General features: G+C 29.1%; 2 protein-coding genes across 10 annotated transcripts; one reads left to right on the top strand and one right to left on the bottom strand.

Moving 5' to 3' along the window:
* Positions 1-1,673: 1,673 nt before the first annotated feature.
* Positions 1,674-12,939, bottom strand: LOC140672200 (apyrase). Of its 3 annotated transcripts, none has more exons than XM_072904115.1 (12): positions 12,812-12,939; positions 5,949-6,092; positions 4,494-4,719; positions 4,161-4,277; positions 4,018-4,098; positions 3,667-3,868; positions 3,259-3,364; positions 2,945-3,039; positions 2,730-2,884; positions 2,472-2,651; positions 2,119-2,213; positions 1,674-1,970 (listed from the first exon to the last, which is right to left on the bottom strand). In XM_072904115.1, exons 2-12 carry the CDS (start codon positions 6,083-6,085, stop codon positions 1,739-1,741), a joined length of 1,626 nt encoding a protein of 541 aa, XP_072760216.1. In that variant the 5' UTR covers positions 6,086-6,092; positions 12,812-12,939; the 3' UTR covers positions 1,674-1,738. The 3 variants fall into 3 exon arrangements, with proteins under 3 accessions (XP_072760216.1, XP_072760215.1, XP_072760214.1); XM_072904114.1 differs by having other exon boundaries at positions 12,816-12,939; XM_072904113.1 differs by lacking the exon at positions 12,812-12,939 and adding an exon at positions 9,992-10,085.
* On the top strand, positions 9,762-21,402 carry LOC140672199 (protein 5NUC). Of its 7 annotated transcripts, none has more exons than XM_072904111.1 (9): positions 9,762-9,980; positions 14,567-14,898; positions 15,642-15,873; positions 17,311-17,910; positions 19,517-19,681; positions 19,759-19,863; positions 19,938-20,108; positions 20,843-21,032; positions 21,135-21,402. In XM_072904111.1, the coding sequence occupies exons 2-9, from the start codon at positions 14,762-14,764 to the stop codon at positions 21,311-21,313; spliced, it is 1,779 nt and encodes a 592-aa protein (XP_072760212.1). In that variant the 5' UTR covers positions 9,762-9,980; positions 14,567-14,761; the 3' UTR covers positions 21,314-21,402. The 7 variants fall into 7 exon arrangements, with proteins under 7 accessions (XP_072760212.1, XP_072760213.1, XP_072760206.1 ...); XM_072904112.1 differs by lacking the exon at positions 9,762-9,980 and adding an exon at positions 10,029-10,162; XM_072904105.1 differs by lacking the exon at positions 9,762-9,980 and adding an exon at positions 12,161-12,551.
* Positions 21,403-21,696: the final 294 nt, after the last annotated feature.

Genomic DNA, 21,696 nt, shown 5'->3' with positions numbered 1-21,696 from the left:
TATATATAAAGTAGGGCATTTAAAGTGTTACAAAATGTATAAACAAACTTTAACGTCATAAAAACGTCAAAGATGTTTTAGACCAAATTTATAGGATTTTGAAGGAAAAAAGAATTAATAATTGTGAATTTTAATCTAACAAGATTATTTTTGAAGATCATGTAAAAGGATCAATTTATTTCTTTTTCAAATAAAACCATCTAATTTTGTTATATAAATTGATTATTCGCAATATTTGATGTAAAAAATTATAAGGCTAGACTAACCAAAAATTGATTAGTTTACAAGATGTTATTCGATATAATATTTTACATAAGCTATTTCATAAAATAAATAAATAAGTAAAAGTTTATTTTCAATTATTTCAAAATTTTTATGTATAAAATAATAAGAAAAATTAATTAGTATAAAGAAAATACAGTTTCATTATTTTTTAAAAAAAAGTATGAATTTTCAATGAGCAGTTATAATATATACATACACATATATATATATATTTACATGTGCTTATTGCAAATTTATACTTTTCTTAAAAAATAATTAAACTATTTTAAATATATATATATATATATATATATATATATATATATATACATATATAGGATATATACTCGTATATATATGTACATATACGTGGTACCAAACGTTCCTGCCAGATTTTCTGATCTGATAAGAAACTTAATTCTGAACAAAAAATTTTCTATAAATGGATATGGATTAAAAAAAATGCTTCTTTAAAATATTACCTTAAAAAATAAATTTCTGAAGAGAAATTAACATGATAATTATATGCTACATACATATATATATATATATATATTCATATATATATATATATATATATATATATATATATATATATATACATTGCACAGTAAAGGATAAAATATTGGAAGAACGTGATGAATAGTAGGGATATAATTAAATATATAAATTGGTGAAGATGCATATGTCCGAGTTTATTTTAATCGGTCTGTTGCAGAGTGCTTTTTTTCTTTCTTTCGCCGCTAAAAAGCAGCGTTTCTTGCCGGTGCTACAAAGCGATTCGCGCGTTCTGGTCGAGGGGAGGAACACGAACAGCTGCTATTTCACCTGTTCGATACATTATTTAAATGCTTCATCTGCCCCGATCTCCCGAGATACCGCAAGATAAGCAACCGACGTTTCCTGCTTTCTTACAACTATCACGCGAGCTGCACCAAGTTTTTTATGTGTACGAGATTTGTTTGTTAAACTTTTTAAAAATTGTTCAACAAGAATTTTAAGAGAGACTCCTTATATCAAGAAAATATATATAATAGTGCAATGCGCACATGCTTTTATTATATTTTATTTCAAAGTGTATAAAAATAATTTTTTTTTAATTCTTTGGTAAATAATTAAAATTTTTTTTCGATCTATTATTAAATATTAATATACAATCTATTTATTACAATTTTTATATATTATTATATATTTTACAATCTATTTATTACAATTTTTATATATTATTATATATTTTACAATCTATTTATTACAATTTTTATATATTATTATATATTTTACAATCTATTATTAATACTCAATATATTTATAGATATAATGTATATAATCTATTAAATATATCTTAGTGTATAAAATATTAATTTTATGAAATTTTATTTCTGTAATCAAAGTCTTTTCTAAACGTAATATTTTGTTAATAAATGCAATCTCTTCAAATGCAACTTTACTATCGCGAAATATAATCTGCCGAGTTTTAAGACTGTACAAAAGTTATACGCCTCTCGGTTCCCGTCAATATAGGGCTCATTTTCTTCACGTAATTTATAAGATAATCTACATCGCGCTCGCCGATTTCGTGATTACGACTATTATTCTTGAAAATAGGATAGCCGTCTCCGCCGGATATCAAGAAACTTGGCACAACCAATCTGTACCATTGATCGTACACCAAATCCTCGAATACCGGATATTCGCAAGCCTGACACCTGTCAGTACGTAAAACAAAGTTAAAATCGCTATTAATTTTCAAAATAAAATCGATATATAATGTAAAATGTAAGAATATCAGATTCAACTTATGCTTCAACTTTCTTTGCAAAATCAATGAAATATTCTGTCAATAAGAAATTTTACCTGATTTTAACGTCGACCACAGTTCGTTTTTTATCGACCTCTTTGTAAGTAATTTTTAACCCGGACCAAATTAAGAGACCTCCGGTTTCCAGGATCTACGAGAAAAAGTATAAAATTTAATTCACTCTGGTCATTATTCAATCTTCACATCCCCAAAAATAGGCCACCGTTAATGCACGTTTACATTTACGTGTTTGTACGACGTTACTGTTATTTTACGCGACGCAAAATTGCAGTTTTTTTCTTTCTACAATTGATCTTAAATGAAATACTTAGATTACATCTCGATAAATTTATCAATATTTTTATCAGACACCGAAAATTATATTTTAGCAAGAAATTTAATTTATGACCTTTTTAATGGATTCTCCAGTTAGTTCCAGAATGTCCCAAGTGTTTTCGAAGGGCTGGACTATCATCAAATCACCGTAAGTAATTTCAGACTCCTCGATAGAAGTGCGAATTGCTCCTGGATTCAAGCAGGCCACCGCTGCATACGTCCAATGAGTTTCATTCTTGACATTATCGACATACTGAAATTTGTATACGCAATTTATATAATTTAATTAAAGTGTAATAATTTTGATTTGAAAAATATATTTTATACGCACCGCGTTTACCATGGCATCAGTCAGAAGGTTTCCCATGTTGCATTCCTCAGAATAACAGCTGTGATTGAGCAAGACTCTCGTCCTGCCAATCTTTCTCGATCCTTCCTTGTCCACTTCCTTCTTCCATGGCTTCAGAGCTTCCAGGATTTCTGGATCTAGAAAAATACATGTATATGTAATTATTTTAGATATTATTTCAAGTATCAATGGTTTACCTTGTTCGATAGACTGGTCCAAAAGAAGTGGGTTTCCATCCCAGTCAATGACCTCGCCTTGTTCATTGAACCATACTGTCAGATTACCCAAGTATCTTTAAAAAGAAAATGGATAAAATAAAAATGAATGAAATTATCGCGCGTATATGAGATGTGGAATGTTAAACACAAGTTTTTCTCCTCTCTTTGATAGTATATATTAAAAGTAAATCTATTCGTTAAATAAATTAATCAAGATTGACCTCGCGACATCAGATTGAAATTGACCTTTTTCAACGGTACTCTTGACATATTCTCATGGATGAATGGCGTACTTTGTATAAGCAGCTGCCTGTACGATGAGAACCGTTCTGTCTGTCTCATTTTGCGTCACGACTACAGGATATTCGTCCTCCGGTGTATCGACAAAAGGCGGCTCTCCTGATGTGTTATATAACAATTAATACTACGCATTTAAGACTGTTATATCGATAAAAAATTTTCCTTATCTTTATATCGCAAGTGAAAAAATAGGAAAAAATTTTCAAAGTAAAAAATATTAATTATAATAAGAATAAAAAATGATAGGAAAATATATAATAAAAATTATAATAGGAAAAAAAAATTAATTAAAATAACGTTATTTGTTTTTATATAATAAATACTTATAGTTCTTGCGAATATTTTTACATTTTCAATAAAAAGTTTATTTCGAGTGTTTTTTTAAAACTTTGTTTTCTCACCTGTATAAAGGAACGTGTGCGAGTGACCGCCGACGATTACGTCGATCAAGGGACATTTCGCAGCCATAATTCTGTCTATATTCAATCCGCAGTGGCTTAATACTATAATAATGTCCACTCCCTTTGCTTTCAATCGCTGGGCTTCGTCGTTGACCGCCTTTACCTCGTCCAAAAACTTTAATTTCCCCGTAGACGCAATTATCTGAAAGAATGGAATACTTTGAGAAAATTGATGTTCTGTATATACATCATAAATATTAAATTATAGCTTATTAATTAAAAATATTAAATTTAATAAAATAATATACTTTTTAATGACTTTTACAGAAACAAATATATTCGATTACCCACATTCGTAGTCGACAGGATGACGCCAATGACGCCGATCTTGGTACCATTTCTCTCGATGATCGTGCTATTTCGGTATAAATTCTAAAACGTCATAAGTATATTAATCGATGTCTTTTGCAAATTAATGAATGGATATTACAAACCTGTATAGTTGGCTCCTCACTGTCATCAATATTCGTTACCACGACCGGCGCTTTGACATTTTTGAGGAAAGGAACAACGCCTTCGATTTTATTGTCAAACTCATGGTTGCCGATCGTCTAAAGGATAAAAAATGGATTACTCAATTTAATCATCGTTAAAAATATATTTTTTTCCTTCTTCTTTGAATTAGTTGATTATAAATTTGACTTTAGATGGCTTAACTATTTCTTTATCACTATTTTCCTTTATGTCAGCATTATGAATTTCTGTTCTAGAACAAATTTACAAGGAAACACGTAATTAAACGCGCGCGGATGTAATAAATCATATACCATGGCGTCGTGCGGTAACATATTCATGAATAAAGCGGTGACGTTCCAGCGATGGACATTGTACCAGAGAGTTCCCTGAAAATGATCGCCGGCATTCAAAAAAATCGCATTCGGACGTTCCTTAACCAGTTGATTGACTGCCGTGTAAACTCTGGCAATACCTCCCACGCAGTCCTGCTCGTGACCCTCGCGGCAGGTCCCAGAAGTCGGGCCCGTTTGCTCAAACCTATGTCGATATAATTTCTGCTGTTTTCTTTAAAGTGTCACGCTTTGACGCCCCGACAAATAACAAAACGATCAAAAGATCCGCAAAAGTCGACGGAAGGGGACCAAGGCTACGGTGACATTATTACAATTGCTTTATCCTTGACTGTCGACAAATTCGTCTCGAGTCGAATATATTATAATAGTTTTCAAAGCGGCACTGATCGACATCATAATGACATAACGTTAAAAGTTTCTTCTAACAAAAACAAAATACTTGTTTCTTAATGTCATGCAGACAGCACACGACATTTATGATAAATATTTATACATTTGCTATATTTATTGTTTTAAATATTATATAAATATTTTATACAGATTTTATATCGGGTATTTCCTACCAAACTGTACCAATATGTTTTGTAAGTAGAAATAAGAAAAAATATTATATAAGTAGCTTACAAATGCTCTATTGAAAAGTTATAACAAAATTATAACAAAAATAAAATTAAATATATGAGAATATATTTTCATTATTATATTAATACGGTGTGGTATGAAAATGGATCGACTCGTCACGAATTAATAGAAAGAATTAATAATGCATTTACAGAGATGAAATAAAATCAACACGAAATTTATACAGTGATAAAATTCAATTTTTCCAGCGATGTTAATCTTGTGATGGAAAAGAATTTTTGACATTTTAAAATGAAATAATAAACACAATAGTAGGGTAAACGCAAATTGTGTAAACATTAATAATTAGTAAAAATAAGTTGTTACCTATTCTCATTTAACATAAATCATACAGTTTGACAGAAAAAAACATTTTATACACATTAAGAAAAAAATTATAAAAAATGTATTTGACATCTTGTCAAAGTATAAATGAAATACTTTACATAATATTTATGGTAAATAAAAAAAATAAATATTTGTAGTAATATTTTGTAAATATTTCTCAAACCATTGTTGGGATATTTATAATAAATTATTACAATCTGTTTAAATAAGATTATAAAATTTTTATGCTCGGTTCAATCTAAAATTACAAAAATATTTTTAAATATTAATAAAATATTCAAATAATTATCAGTATTTTATATATATTTTATATTGTATGCTGTCAATCAGTCTGGCAATTAATTAATTTAGCAACTCTACTCAACTATAAATTTATATAAAGAACAAATTAATCTGAACGACACACATTATTAGAGATAAAAAATTATAAAGAGGATCATTCACCTGGCGTGAAAATCATTCAAATGAATTATCGACAGTTCGAAGAGGTCTGTTCTACCGGGATAAAAGAGTCCACGCCCGGTGAATCCGCAACAGACTTGGAACAACAGCAACAACGGGAGCAATGGCAGCGCGTACATTCTGCACCTGTCGGAAAAGATATCATCAAGTCGGTGATTGCGGGTTTTGCCACGAATGTATGATCGGACACAGATGAGATTGAAACGAGGCAACGAGTAGATGTACCATAATTTTTTATGCCTCCTTGTAGCGTATTTTAAAGACAGCTTTCGAAAAGAAGAGACCATGTGGTATTTTTTTCTAAATACGTCTTAAAAATAGACTGTAGTTACTAAAATCTTTTTCGAGCTACATCATATCACGAACAGTCTCATTCAATTCTTTGTCTCAACATGAAAATGATAATTGCACTGTTTTTGAAGAACTCTGCATATACATATGTAATTATTGAGAAGCTGGATAATATGAGCAATTATGCAACGCACAAGAGTCAAACATAATTTTACATAATCAGGCAAGATGACTGATGCAGTGATATATTAGTTTTTAAAACGACAAATAATAACCATAATAAAAGAGATTTATTTATAATTTAATATTTAAGTATATGTGTGTAATTATTATATAATGATTTTAATAAATTTATACAAGGGAGAAACGACAGAAAGAAACTAAAGTTACGTAAGTTTTTTTTTTGTTTACAAAAAGTTATATAATTGTCATATATAATATATATATATATATATATATATATATATATATATATAATTATATAACTTTCTGTAAAAAATATATATTTTCATAAATATTTATAAAATATTCAACTAATTATTATAAATATTTTATATATATTTTATAAATATTGTATGCTGTTTAGCAATCAATTAATTTATTCAACTCCAATATATATAATTTTTCTAAAAACGAATATCTGCTTCCTTTCATTTTTTTACATTATTAATGAACGTCTCAAAAAGTTGTTTTCACGAATAAAAAATATTGACGTAGATAATATGATAGTCAATAAAGTGACTTGAATGTTGAAGATAAAAAGAAATTTCATATTTTAACATTCCATTAGTTAAAAATATTTCGGAACGATTTTGACATTGCGTCAAGGACTTGTAGGAATGTAAGATTGTCTTAAACCGGAATAAATAATTTACGCAGATTTATTAAAGTAGCAGAAGACAATTTACATAAAGATTTACGTAATAACATGATATATAAAACTAATTGCATGAAACTGCGATGCTTCTTATATGGGACAAACAGGATGTTTATTAAAAACGAGAATTAAAGATTTATACTTCAGTCATTGCTAATCATAGATCTTTAAATCATGTTTTTAATTTTTGATAACGTCGAAATTTTCGATGAGAAACCGTTTTTGGGAAAAAGATTAGTATCTGAGACTATTCATATAAAACACCAAAAAAACCTTAAATCTCCAGAGCGATACTTTTAAATTAAATAAATTATGTTTAACAATTATTGACAACCTATCGAAAATTTAATATGTTATTGTTTTTTTTATATGTAATTTTTTTATATCTTTTCATTATTATGATATCTATTGTTTTCGTGGTTATATATTTCGATTACATTGAATGTTTCGAATTATTCGTTAATTTCTATCACTTGTATATCCTTTGTTCGTCTTGTCTCTGCTGTTCTTCCCGGTCCGAGTAAGTTGCTCTGGCTCATTATTCTAAATTTATTCTCACTTTAGTTTTCGATGGTTGCAATATGTGCTTTTGGCTATTAGTGTATCTCTTCTTGCGTTTTGCACCGCTTAGAAGGCTTCTTACATTGGACATTCGTGGAGATCAGCTGGGATAGATCACACTTTCATAACGAGGCAAATGTATGTATATTAATTGTATTGTCAGTTCTTTTATTATCTTTACCGTTATTTTTATTTTTATTTCTTTTGATTGTTTTATATTTTAAGTCATTGAAGAAGATTCAAAAAAAAACCTTTAGAATATAGAATAAATAATTAATTAAATTATTGTTTGAAAATTATTTCACGCCCTATACCCGCGTTAACTCTTGATTGACCTAATTTTGTTTTAATTATATTATTTAATAATATATATAAAATATTGTATATATATATATATATATTTTTTGGAATTGAATAAATTAAGAAATTAAAAATATAAAATATAAAAATAGACACACACACACACACCACGCAAAAAAATTAAAGAGCCACTTTCTTCCATATAAAAAAAGGCCAATTTTCAAGTAGTTGCAATTTCCTTAAAAATAATCGGAATAAGATCGATAAAAAAGCGTTTCAAAGCTTGAAGTTTCTAGTTTTAGAATCTTTAAATGAATTTCAATTCTTTCTATTTATTACAAAATTACATTGTAAGAAAGCGACGTCCGTCGATTGAACAAATTATTCACAAGTTTGTCTAAGAATACCAAATTAACAAAAAATTCTAGCACGATTTTATTAATTGAGTGCGCTAAAGAGCAAAGTTTCAACTTTAATTTCTTTTTTTAACAAATGTTTTATAATTGTTTTTTTGCCGAGATGTTCATTATTAATGCAAAATCGAGCTATTGACTTTGGATGCTTATAAATAGTGAAAAAACGATCGTACAATAATTATTAATTTAAATTTTTTAAATGTACAGAAAAAAAATGTAACACTTTGGCCTTTTGTACGAGTAACTGGAATGCTTTTTACTTGTAAATGTTGTTGCATGAAAATTTAGCGTTTTTTCGTTAACTTTCATTGGTTTAAAAAAAAACAAGATAAAAGTGCAATTTTTATTTGATTTTAAGTAACAATTATGATTTAAAATGAATAATGATTGAAAAAACGATAGGAGCATTTTAAAGTGCTAACTTTTCTCTTTAAATTGCTTTTTTAATGATTATTGTACGATTATTTTTTTACTAGTTATAAGCGTTCAAAATCAATAGCTCGATTTTGTTTTAAAAATGAATATCTCGGCGATAAAAAAATTATAGAACATTTGAGCTTTAGAAATTAAAGCTAAAACTCTGCTCTTTAACATCCAATCAATGAAATCGTGCTAAGATTTTTTTTTATTATATTTATATTTTTATTATATTTTTTTGTTATATGTATTAATATTTAATTCTTGGACAAACTTTTGAAAAATTTGTTCCATCGCCGAACGTCGCTTTCTTACAATGTAATTTTGTAACAAATAGAAAGAATTGAAATTCATTTAAAGATTCTAAAACTAGAATCTTCAAGCTTTGAAACATTTTTTTTATTGATCTTATTTTATTTATTTTTAAGGAAATTGAAACTACTTGAAAATTGACTTTTTTTGTATGAAAGAAAGTGCCCCTTTAATTTTTTTGCATAGTGTATATATATATATATATATGTCTATTTTTATAAACAACAAATAATTTATTTAAATAAATTTTTTCATTTCAACAAATTTATATATGTATATAATATTTAATTCTAATTATATCGATATTTCATTACACTTCCTTTTTCTAGATTAAATATCGCTATCTAGTAACATGTCTATCGGAGATTCCGCAAGCTTCTTCCTGATGTCTCATCGACTGAGAAGGAGAAGCTCGCTCATTTGAATACTCGCGCGATAATTACTGTGTGATAAAAAAAAATTCTCTTGCATCCAACTACGTTGTTCCTTCCACTCCCACTAATTATAAGGCGAGCAGATACGTGAAACGAGTTAGTTTGTTAGGGAGAGGCCAAACGATAAAAAATAATCACGCTGCGTAGAAAAGGTGAAATCGCGGCCAAGTATCTAATATAAAAATTAAGAACAAAATTAATAAAACGCAAATGGCGTAACAGTGATAAATATTAATTGCAAAACGTCTCGCGTATAAAACAAATAATCTTGAAAAGGCCGCTCTTATACAAAGAAATAAAACTATACGATACACAAATAAAATTCTGGAAGTTACGAAATGAAATAGATAACGATAAATGTAAATACGCCTGAACAAATTATAACTGACGAAACGTGCAAAAAAACGTAAATATTACCTTTATTTTATCTTTTAGTAAGCCGGTAACTCGCGTGTCGAATATTCACGGAGGACTGTGTTTCTCCGTCGACCGCGTGTGTCTTTGTTCTTTTCTCGAAACAACGTTGATTATCAGATCTCCCACCTCACCCACGAGTGATTACAAAATATTTCAAAGTGAATCTTGACGGTGAATTATTGCGTCTTCTTTGATTATTATTTGAACATTACTATTTCTTTATTTTTGAATAAAATATTATTTAATATTATTTACACTAAAATTTATATATTCGATCAGCTGATATCATCGCACATAAGCACATTTTGCAAAAGTAAACGATACATTTGCACAATAAAACTTATGTTTCTGCTATTGTAAAAAATGTAAAAGGCTATCGCTATTATTGTCAGCTCTTGAATATTTATCATAGTATATATTCACGACATATGATAATTGTGAGCATATATTATGATAAATATAATGCTTTGAAATTATATTGTAGCTGTTAAATGTTTTATAATACCAACATACAAATGATAAAATTTTATTTCATTATCAACGGATTCGCGGAATAAAATAAAATTAAATCTAAATTAAAATTCAAATTTAATTAATTAAACTGAATTTAAATATAAATTAATTATGATAAAGATCATAAAAATTTAATTTAATTAATAATTCGATAAATAATGACCTTTTTGCAAAGGAAAAAAAAATTGTGAATAATATTAATTTCGTAATTCATAACAATTAGAAATCAGAAAATGTAGAACAAAGAAGATAAAAATCTAGAGAATGATAAAAAAAAATACAAAAATTATTCCGTTCAATAAACCGGTCTGTGAACGCATTGCCACTAGTTTATTTATCTATACAAATTTATGCAAGATCGGAAAACTCGTACACTGATAACGAAACGAAAATTCTCTTCGCAAGAAAAAAAAATATGCACAATAAATTCCTTATGTCGAATTAATTGTTACGCGCCATGGAGCTACTTCCAGATCGTTGTCGATAGTAAAATATCACGCGTTAAGTATCTCTCATAAAGATATCGCATATCCGTGTGTGCGTTCCACATGATAGGTACGTTCTGACTTGACGTACGGAATTAGAATCGCTCTCTGCGTTACGGCGATCGTTATGCGCGACAAAAACAGCTTTAAGGTCTCTGCCAGTAAATAAATTGCTTCGTGTCACGTCAATTTATGATGCGCGATCATTTTTATTTCTTACAAACATCAGGACACGTAACATAATCTCGGACGGGAAAACGAATAGCGAGAGGAAGAATAGGATGCCAAGGAAATTATCTAGCTACTTGGCCGACACTCTGGCTTTCTGGCAGAAAGATAAAGAGTTCTATATTCGTTTTATATTAGGTTTTAACTGCGCTGGGGTGTGTCAATAAAAGACTGATACTATTTAAGCTCTCTCGATTACGACACCAAGATTGTGGAAGATATTAAACCCGTCTCTGGTCACAAGCGAGCAGATAAAATTTTCAAGAATCGATACTCAGAAGTAAAGTTGTTAGCAACATAACATTGAATCTCTAGCAAAAATAGAAGTGACGGTTCAAATCTGAAAACACGTGTCAAGCCTAATGAAAATAATTAAATAGTATTTAATATTAGTAGTTCAAGCAATTTGAAAAATAAGAATATAATTTTTATTTATATAACATAAAATATAAAATGTAGATAAGAATAAGAGTTTCCCCTTCCTTCTATTTTGATAGACTAACATCTCAAGAGGATTATTTGTGCATTCAAAAAATAAAAATCATCTCCTTTTTGAAAATTAATCAAACCGATAAATCAATAAATAATTAAGCTGCGATAAGAAATGTGATAAAATAAAGATATAATAACAGTAATTAATTTTTAAAGTGTAAAAGATTTATTTTACACAAAATATACTTAAGTTGACTTAAGTTTCTTTCATATTTGCGACATTTAATTAGAATTAATTAGAATATTAATAAATAAATAAAAATGCATCGTTATCTCTATTAAATCACTCGTGCTTTGATATCAAAATACCAATTAAAATCATCATTATATTCATATAAAACAAAAAAAATCAAATTTCTCGATCCGATTTATAATTTTTTAAGCTATCAGCATCTTGCCGGAGAGTGGATGCTGCGGACAGGATTCCAGCAGAGAGATCGTGGAAAAGTCCGGTAGGGTCCGCACGCAACGACACCGATTGCATTCAGTTGGCGCCGGTCGTTCGTCAAAATCGTTTCGTTCTCTCTCGCTGCTCTCTCAAAATCATCGTCGCGTCCTCGATAATACAAACAGTACACTTTTATGGGACGTGATTATAATATACTGGTATTTACGTAATAAAGTGACAGTTATCAAGGCGCGTTTTGATCCCTTAGTGCTTGTTTTTGGGAAGAAAATAAAATAAAATAATAATAATTATAACAAAATTTATAATAAAGAAAGTACGAGAGTGTAAGAGTATTATTTAAGAAATTATAATTAATAAAGGTCAATCCACGTGTCTCGAAATTCAACTTGAGATTTTCACTCACTTTCGCGAAAGTCGCGTTGCGTCGCACGTGGTACGTATATAAATGCGCGTATGAATGTTGCTTGGCACGTATAATTATTTGCACGATCACCTGTCAATCTTCATTCTCTACGCGCGTGTTACTCAACCTGTCATTGATCCCAGTCGAGTTAAATATATTACACATAGATACATTAAAGTATTGCATATATTATTATCAGGATTGGGAAGGTCACTTTTGTAGAAGTATCTGGTTACAGTTACAACTCTTTTTCACTAAAGAAAAAGTGATCAGTTACAGTTACAAGTTACCCACTCTACTTGCGTTCGATAATTCTCATTGTCAGTTCGGACCAGCTGGGACTGGAAATTTAGTTTATATTACGTATATTACGTATATTATTCCCAGTCCTCGTTGGAAGATTTTGAACACTGTGAGTCTGAAAAATAAGAGAATTCATTATTTATCGAATTTTTAATTTTAATTTAATTTGATTTATTATTATTGTTATTATTTTTATTTTAATTAATTTATATTTAAATTTAATTCAATTAATTTTAATTTTATTTTAATTTTGTGATTCCGTTACAGTTATAATTATCCAAAAGTAAAAGTGGTTATTTTTTTGTTACTTTCTTACAATAATTGTGCACTACTACTTTAAACATAAGAATATTACATTTCAATCTTTACTAACTTACTTTCCTTACACGGGGTGTTTTATTTTAAATAAACGTATAAAGAGTTCTCTCTTAAATAAAAATTAAATTGTCGAAAGACTGTAGAGAGCAAGGACGTAAATCAAAACAAACCATACTACAAATAAGAGTTACAAGAGTACAGAATTCGATAAGCCAAGGTATATAAAAGAAAAAAGACTTATAACATGTTAAATACGGTAAATAAACAAATATTAAAATTGAATAAGCGAACGTTTCGGGCTCCAGCTTTGAGCCTTGTTCAGCGCAAACTATGTGTAAACTATGTCGAATTAAATATAAAGATAGAATGAACGCATATATAAATGTACAGAATTTTTATAAAAATCATAAACGGAACTCGACCGTATGCAATTTATAACTTCGCATAAAAAAATAATTTACGGATGTCAATCAAATAAAACTCCACGGTTGATAAGTCAAGAAGAATTATTTCTTGAATTTTTAAAAAAGAAGCTTATAAGCTTCTTAGTGGAGTTTTAATTGATTGACATCCGTGTAAAGTAACTATATTAAATTAGTTATTAGCCAAATTAAATTAGTTATTGCCATAAAAATTTAACTAACAAATTTCAGTTACAAATGGAAAGAAAGGAACGAAATTAAGTTACCGACAAAAGAAACTATAACTTCGTTACAAGAAGTTACTTCTTAATCCTGATTATTATGTACAGTACCGGCCAAAAATATCTCACCTTTAGTATTTTTGAATATAATTTTATTCAAAGTGCATGGATATTTATAATATCATAATATATATTTTGATAGTAAATACAACTTACTAAATAAAATATTTTTCATAAAATAATATAAAAATTTAATTTTAATAATATAAAAAATTAATTTTATAAGTAAGTAAATTAAATTAAATTTATGCTCAAAAATCCTAAAGGTGATATATTTTTGGCCGGTACTGTACATATAAAGTAATTAGAAAAATATTTAAATTAGAAAATATTGTAATTAGAAAAATATTTTGTTATGTTGAAAGAAAAACTCTCATTACCATCACCTCTCTCGTTACATTAAACAGATATCAATTTAAATTGATTATTGCTTAAGAAGCAAAAACGTGACAGTCCTTCAAACGCGATTTTGCGAACTCTTGAAATTCTTGATAAATTTTATTGCAAATTTCGCAATAAATAATAGTAACCGCCAGATGGATGTGTTAGGTCTTCGTATTCTGTAAATACGAACAATACAAATAAAAGTTTATATAATTTTGCCGTTTAAAATACTAATACATAATTGCTTTCATTTTATGTTTTTGCGATCATCAGAAAAAAAAAAATAAAAAATTTTATTATACTGTAAATTAAAAATCAAATAAAAATGTTCTTCCAGAGAAACGTTTCACATCGCGAAATGTGGTGTAATAATTTGACTAATATTTGAAAAAACTCGAGGTGAGAATATAATTGGTCACATGCTGCAAAAACGTGTTTTATCAGTGTCACAAATAAGGAGATAAGCGAGACGCAGAAAAGAGATTACAAAGAAGCGCAATTAAAATAAGACGCAGAATAGTGACAGTCAAAGATGTCGATTGCTTTGCTTATAAACTATTGCGCTATCACGTTGCTGATACTCGCAAATCAAACTTTTGGAAATCCCACTTCACGAAAGGATGAAGAATTCACCATCAGAATCATTCACACGAATGACATGCATGCGAGGTAGATATAATTCTTTCCTCTTGTTAGAAAAAAAAATATTATTTAATATTCATCTTTTTTAATAAATTATTTTCCTATTTTTTTCTCAATTATATTCGCTTATTTAATTTTCTGTTAATTTCTTATTAAATTAATATAAAAAAATAGAAAATAAATATTTTTATTAATCTTTAATTAATTTCTTATTAATTTTAATATAAAATAAATAAGAAATAAATATTCCTATTTATTTCCTATCAAATCTGATAATTTAATCAAACACATCTGGTTGTGTGTTACAATAAATTAATTTAGTTATTTAAACAAATTAAATTATTTACGTATGTGATACGTAATTAATACGTATGTGATGAGTCTTTCAAAACCGATCAATTCCATTTTTTGATAAATTTCTTAATTTCAATATTAAATCACATGATACACGTGTAGAATTATTAGCGAAGTTGATCAGTTTGACTTCTAATTTGCCCTTCATGTATTTCATCCACATAATTTTATGTAATTTTACGTCACGCTACCAATTACCGCCACTACGCTAATTACGAATGTTAAGGCAGTTAATTACATTCCCGCGCCCAGATGTTAATTAAATATGTGCGCGTGTGTCTTTATTTACACGCGAACGTAATTTGACGAGACAATTTCTGTATTATTATCTATATTCTTCCAAAGATCTCTATAATTTATGTAATTAAATCGTAGTCACTATGTACACCGTCTGAAATTACGACGAATATTTTTAGATTTGAGGAGACCTCGCAAATGTCGACGACGTGCACCCCTCAGGACTCCGCTGCCGGAAAGTGTTACGGAGGTTTTGCCAGAATCGCGACTTTGGTCCGCCAAGCGAAATCGGAATCGCCATCGACGATCTTCCTAAATGCTGGCGACACTTACCAAGGAACCGCCTGGTATAATGTGTACAAGTGGAAGGCGGTGTCTTGGTTTATGAATCTTTTACATCCGGATGCTATAGTAAGCATTAAGTATATCAAGTGCTTTTAATTTTTGGAAAAAAAAATTAATTTAATTATTAATTAATTTTCTCAGTAATTTATTAACCCTCTTGCAGCTCTATTTAATGACAGAAATTTTATCAAAATGGTTAAATTTTTTCTGCGAAGAAAAATATTTACTTTCAGGTTATATAATAGGTTTTGATGGTGCTAATTTCAAATTTGTGATCAAAATTACAAAAATTTAAAATGGCGGATTTAAAAGTAATAAATGTTAAAATACGTGTTTATTTGCGTGAAACTCAGTTTCTGTAGGTTTCTATAAATTTTTGAGAATATTTTGATAGAAATATGTTTTCACTATAAACTATAATAATTATAATTTATTTTAATTTGTAATTACTTGTTAAATTATTTTATTTATCGGTACGCCATTTTGAATTTTGCAGCAACAAATTTTGCCACAAATTTAAAATTAGATGCTCAAAAACTTCCAAAATATCATTCTTAGTTAATGTATGTAACTAATAACTGCTTTTTTACATTTTTTTGTACCTTTCAAAAATTCATATTTTTTCACAATTTTTAGATGAGCACAACTTTGCAAATAGTAATTTTTATCATTAGTATAACTAATTACTGAAAAGTACAATTCTTTAGCTTTAATTTGCACCTTGATTTATGTTCCTACGATGTCTGGTTCTTAAGTTATGAAAGAAAATGTTACCCCGAGTCAGACTCGGGTTAAACCGCAGGAGGGTTAATTATTAATCTTACACAATTCATTTTATATATTATATAGATGAGTCATATGCATCTAAATATATGCAAATAATTTTCTCTAGGAAATGTAAATGTAAATAAAAAAAATTAAATTTTTTTTTTATAAAATATGAGTTGTTTTTGAAAAAACAAACCTTGTTTATTTCAAAATTTTGTTTTTTTCACATACTTATGTATTTTTAAAGAGTACCAAAGTCCGTTATAGTTGCTTCCACTAGCCATTTTTAAAATACATTTGTATGTAAATATTTTATAAACTGAAACCTAATTCTTTTATTTCTTATTTTACTTTTTTGAAAACAATTTTAATGAATTAATGAGATTATTAACTTTTTAATTAATTTTTGGCGTTTAATATGATATAGAAACACAAGATGTTTGGGATAATTTGCAGTTAGATGCATAATAAAAATTTTTGTTGGCTGCAAGTCTCGTTAATAAATTAAAATTACTTTAAAAAAAGTAAATTAAAACATAAAAACTTTAGGTTTTACAGAAAAGTAATATTATATTATAAACAATAAAAAACTAAATTTGTTTTGTTTTTTAATTAAAAAAATAAATTTCTTACATCTCTATTTACAAGAAATATGAATAAAAAATTATGTGCAAATTATAATATTAAAATACAGATTTGTATATTATTGTATACATTACGATTGAATTTTGACAGTCTTTGGGCAATCACGAATTCGACGACGGCGTCAAAGGTCTGATACCCTTTATACAAAACGCCTCGTATCCTATCTTGTCGGCGAATCTGGATCTTTCCGAGCAGCCGGATCTGGCTGCTACCAGTCTGAAAAATAGCACGATACTCGAAGTCAACGACCACAAAATCGGCGTGATCGGTTACCTGACGCCGGAGACGAAAATCCTGTCGACTACGGAGAATGTGATCTTTAAAGACGAGGTAGAGTCCATCCGGGGTGAAGCCAAGAAACTGAAGGAGCAGGGTGTCGACATTCTCATCGCTCTAGGTCATTCGGGCTATGAGACCGACAAGAAGATCGCCCAGGAAGTCGAGGATATCGACCTGGTGATCGGCGGTCACACCAACACCTTCCTGTATCGCGGCAAACCTCCGGATCTTGAGGTACCGGAGGGTTTTTATCCCACGGAAGTGACGCAAAAGAATGGCAGAAAAGTCTATGTTGTCCAGGCATACGCCTACACCAAGTACCTAGGTAATTTTTCCGTTACCTTTGACGCTAGAGGAGAAGTAGTATATATCGAGGGAAACCCGATTCTTGTGGACGCCAAAGTAGAGCAGGTAAATATTATTGAAAAAAAATATATAAGAAAAGATTGCAAAAAAGACGAGATAAAAAAAATTACAAAGTATTTGGTCCGAACTCTTAACGTCGTACAAAAAATTAATAATCTTGAATTTTAATCGAGGTCATTTTTCAAAGTGTTTTATAGTTTATGTAAATAAATATTATATAGTACAATTAAAAATATTATATTAAATGAAAGTATAAAATATTTCGAAAACTATTCAACTTTTGGCCATCCTATAACTTTTTACGCCAAATATTGTGAGAAATCGATTTGTAGAAAAAAAGATAAAGTAATTTTATTTAAAAAAATTAAGTTTTACATGACCTTGAAACTTACAATTAAACTCAAATATCTCTGTTTTTTTCTCCTTTCGAACCAAACAATTTTCATCTAAAACATATTTTTTATTATAACGCGTACTTTCAGAGATGACAACTGATGACAACTTGTATAATACACTCCTCAAAAAAATTAACGGGACAACCATTTTTTCGCGAAAAAATTGTCAAACTTTGAAGTGAACTTGTAACTTTGCGAGAAATTATTCTATTGAAACGAACAAAAAAGCAAATTAAAGTTTAAGATGTCTATTTTGAGATCCTCTTGGGCCCATGACAATAAATTTATTAATTTTGAAGTTATGTGACTTTGAAGCGGAATAAAGGCAAATGAGGAAATCAAAATCTCAACTTTAACGCATTGCACCGAGTGAGGTAATTTTTTCTGGCTTATCAAACCAATTCCAAGTGAAAGGCTGTTCCTTTAACTTTCATTTTGTTTTTTATTTTTCGTCGTATGATTTTTTCTTGCCAAGTTACTCCATTTTAAACAAAAAAACTCTTTTTAAACATTAATAGGCCATATTAGGCGAACAGATTATTGTACAAGAATGAAAAAAAAAGCATTTTGAAGCCCAAGGTATCAGCTTTCAAGTAGTAAGACTAAATTTCGCATATGATTTCTTTTTGCATGCCGTTTTCCACTTTGAATTTAGTTCCAAAATTTCAATACGTCGACAAATTGAGGTGGCTGCACATAATCTCAAAATCATTCGTTCAGTTGCCTCAGCTTAAGAATAAAAGTTGAAAATGTACTCTTTCAACTCCAATTTAGTTTTTTAAGGACACAAGAGAGATTAGGACCCCGTGGTCCGTCACTACATTATTTATCGACTTCAAATTCTCTCTCCAGTGTTTTCATCGTCCCAACCCAGGCAAAGAACTGCCTTCTTTCATAAAGTTGAGATTTTTATATTTCCTTATTTGTTTTATTCCTCTTCAAAGTCACATAAATCTTCAAAATTAATAAATATATTGTCATGGGCCCGAGAGGATCCCAAAGTAGACATCTTAAACTTTAATTTGCTTTTTTGTTCGTTTCAATAGGATAATTTCTTGCAATGTTACATCACTTCAAAGTTTGACAATTTTTCATGAAAAAATAGTTGTCCCGTTAATTTTTTTGAGGAGTGTATTTTAAATCTTCCTCCACTCTGTACAAAAAGCATATGTAATGATTACATATAAGAAATATGAAAAAAATATGCTAATGTATAATATACGCTTTAAAATATTTGATGATTATTGTTCTCGCAGGCAAAGGATGTTCTAAAATTGATAACTGATAAAAGAGGACCCATTGACAATATGGAAAAGAAGGTGATTGGAAAGACACGAGTGCTGATCGACGGAGACAGCAAGAATTGCAGACGACAAGAATGCAACATGGGAAATTTAATCTGCGACGCCATGCTTGATTATGTAAGATTTTTAATTAGTTTAATGATGTCTCTTTTGTTCTTTCTTTCTAATAACAAGTCTGTTTTCTTTGCTCGCAGTACGCTGGGGAATATTTGGACAAGACCGGATGGACGGATGCTGCCATCGCGATCCTAAACAGCGGTAGCATCAGATCGTCCATCACCAGAGCAAGAAATGATCAGGTAATTTAATTAATTACACATCTCTCTTTCACAAGCTTTTCATTTTCAATCACAAACATTCGAAACATTTACAGGTCACTCGGAAAGACATTATAAGCGTTTTGCCTTTCGGGAATGTCATTGTCAAGGCTTCCGTGACAGGGAAACTGATTCTTTCGATGTTAGAATGGAGCGTCCATAAGATCAACGATTCAACATCTACCGGCAACCTATTCGGTACTTTTCTACAATTTTCGGGATTGCAGGTGAAGTTATTTTAAAAATAAACAATTCTATTTGTGTCTAAAAAAAGTCGCAAACATTATATTTGAATGATTGAAACTTGAATGTATTAGGTTCTCTAGCACGATATATTGATGGAATATTGCAGAAATATTGTTTTGCAAGATTGGAGTATTGCTTGCAATATTCCTGACAGCTTACCACAATATAGATATATGTCCGCTCCCAAATTAATATATTGTGTAATATTTTTATAATGCTAATGTATTTCAAATCGTATTGCATATATATTTCTGCAACGTAGATACAAAATATTTACAAGATATTGCAGAATATTTCTTATTTGCATAATATTTGTGTCCAATTTTCTAAACAATTAGTTTAAACAATTCTCTGTGTTAGGATTGTCGTAAATTAAGCTGATAGAAAAATATGTTTAATGTTGCTGTTGTGTTTGCAGGTTTTAGATACTCTTATAAAAGAAACTTGAAATACGAAATAGATAACGTATAGTACGTCACAAAGCGAACAAACTAGCGAAAGATATGCCATTGCATTACAATATAGCAGTAATTTTTTGTAATATCTCTAACAAAATATTAAATTTATAATATATATTTGCACAATATTGCTGCAATATTTGTAATATGTTATACGCAATATTGAAATATTCATGCAATATTTTATCAATATTTCGTGCTGTAGGGGAACTTATTTCAATTGTCAGGGATCAACTTGCGTTATTATATTTATACAGGTGACCTACGACACGAGTCGACCACCGAAATCGAGGGTGGTTTCCGTTCAAGTGCAATGCGCCAATTGTCGAATACCGACATACAGCAAACTCCAAGAAAATGTCACTTACAATATCCTCTTAAACAATTTCCTCGCAAATGGCGGGGATGGCTTTCACATGTTGGAGGGCGTTGAAACAACTTCGCTGAGTATGTTTATATGTATATCATATAACGTTCATTTTGTGATATTTCATCCCTGTCACATCATATCTATCAAAGACTTATCACGATTGAATTTCACTTCAACAGGTATCACTATGGCGGACGTATTGGAACAATATTTCGAGAAACACAGTCCGTTATATCCAGGCGTGGAGTGGAGAATCACTTATGTGAATGATATCAATGACGACAATCTTGGAACAACGTACCGACCGATTGGGATGACAATTCTTTTACCAATAGTTACTTGGCTATTGATGACATAATGGAAATGTTATCAATTTAATTATTAAATGTCAACTTGCTTGTGACTAAATGATTTTAATTAAACATATCTCGAATTTTTAAATACTAATATTATCTTTCACAGGTCTTTTCCATCCCCCCTCTCTCCCCCTCCCCTCTCTTTGGTTCTTTCTATTTCGATATTATTTAAAATTTATTTATTATTTATTAAGTTATTAATTAAAGTAAAAATACTCTTGTAGGAATTACATATTAATTCTCGTAAAAATTACATACAAAACAATATGAAGAAATAAAAAGCATAAATATAATATACAGTATCACATTTTATATTTCAGTATAATTTTATATTTTTAACATTTTAAAAATATTGTTTAAAACATTTGTTAAAATCTTATTTAAT

The sequence above is a fragment of the Anoplolepis gracilipes genome, chromosome 13, assembly GCF_047496725.1.
Source record: "Anoplolepis gracilipes chromosome 13, ASM4749672v1, whole genome shotgun sequence".
In the NCBI taxonomy this organism is placed as follows: domain Eukaryota; kingdom Metazoa; phylum Arthropoda; class Insecta; order Hymenoptera; family Formicidae; genus Anoplolepis; species Anoplolepis gracilipes.
Note: the sequence above shows the minus strand (reverse complement) of the source record. Positions and strands in the feature narration are given on the sequence as shown.

What these genes read in the sequence shown, in the direction of transcription:
- LOC140672200 (XM_072904115.1), bottom strand. Translation starts at nt 6,085, where the DNA reads ATGTACGCGCTGCCATTGCTCCCGTTGTTGCTGTTGTTCCAAGTCTGT. An exon ending in TTGAATGATTTTCACGCCAG is followed by an intron (nt 4,720 to 5,948) that starts GTGAATGATCCT and finishes ATATCGACATAG; the next exon opens with GTTTGAGCAAACGGGCCCGA. An exon ending in GGACCAGTCTATCGAACAAG is followed by an intron (nt 2,885 to 2,944) that starts GTAAACCATTGA and finishes GTATTTTTCTAG; the next exon opens with ATCCAGAAATCCTGGAAGCT.
- LOC140672199 (XM_072904111.1), top strand. Translation starts at nt 14,762, where the DNA reads ATGTCGATTGCTTTGCTTATAAACTATTGCGCTATCACGTTGCTGATA. An exon ending in ACGAATGACATGCATGCGAG is followed by an intron (nt 14,899 to 15,641) that starts GTAGATATAATT and finishes GAATATTTTTAG; the next exon opens with ATTTGAGGAGACCTCGCAAA. An exon ending in TACAATTTTCGGGATTGCAG is followed by an intron (nt 20,109 to 20,842) that starts GTGAAGTTATTT and finishes ATATTTATACAG; the next exon opens with GTGACCTACGACACGAGTCG.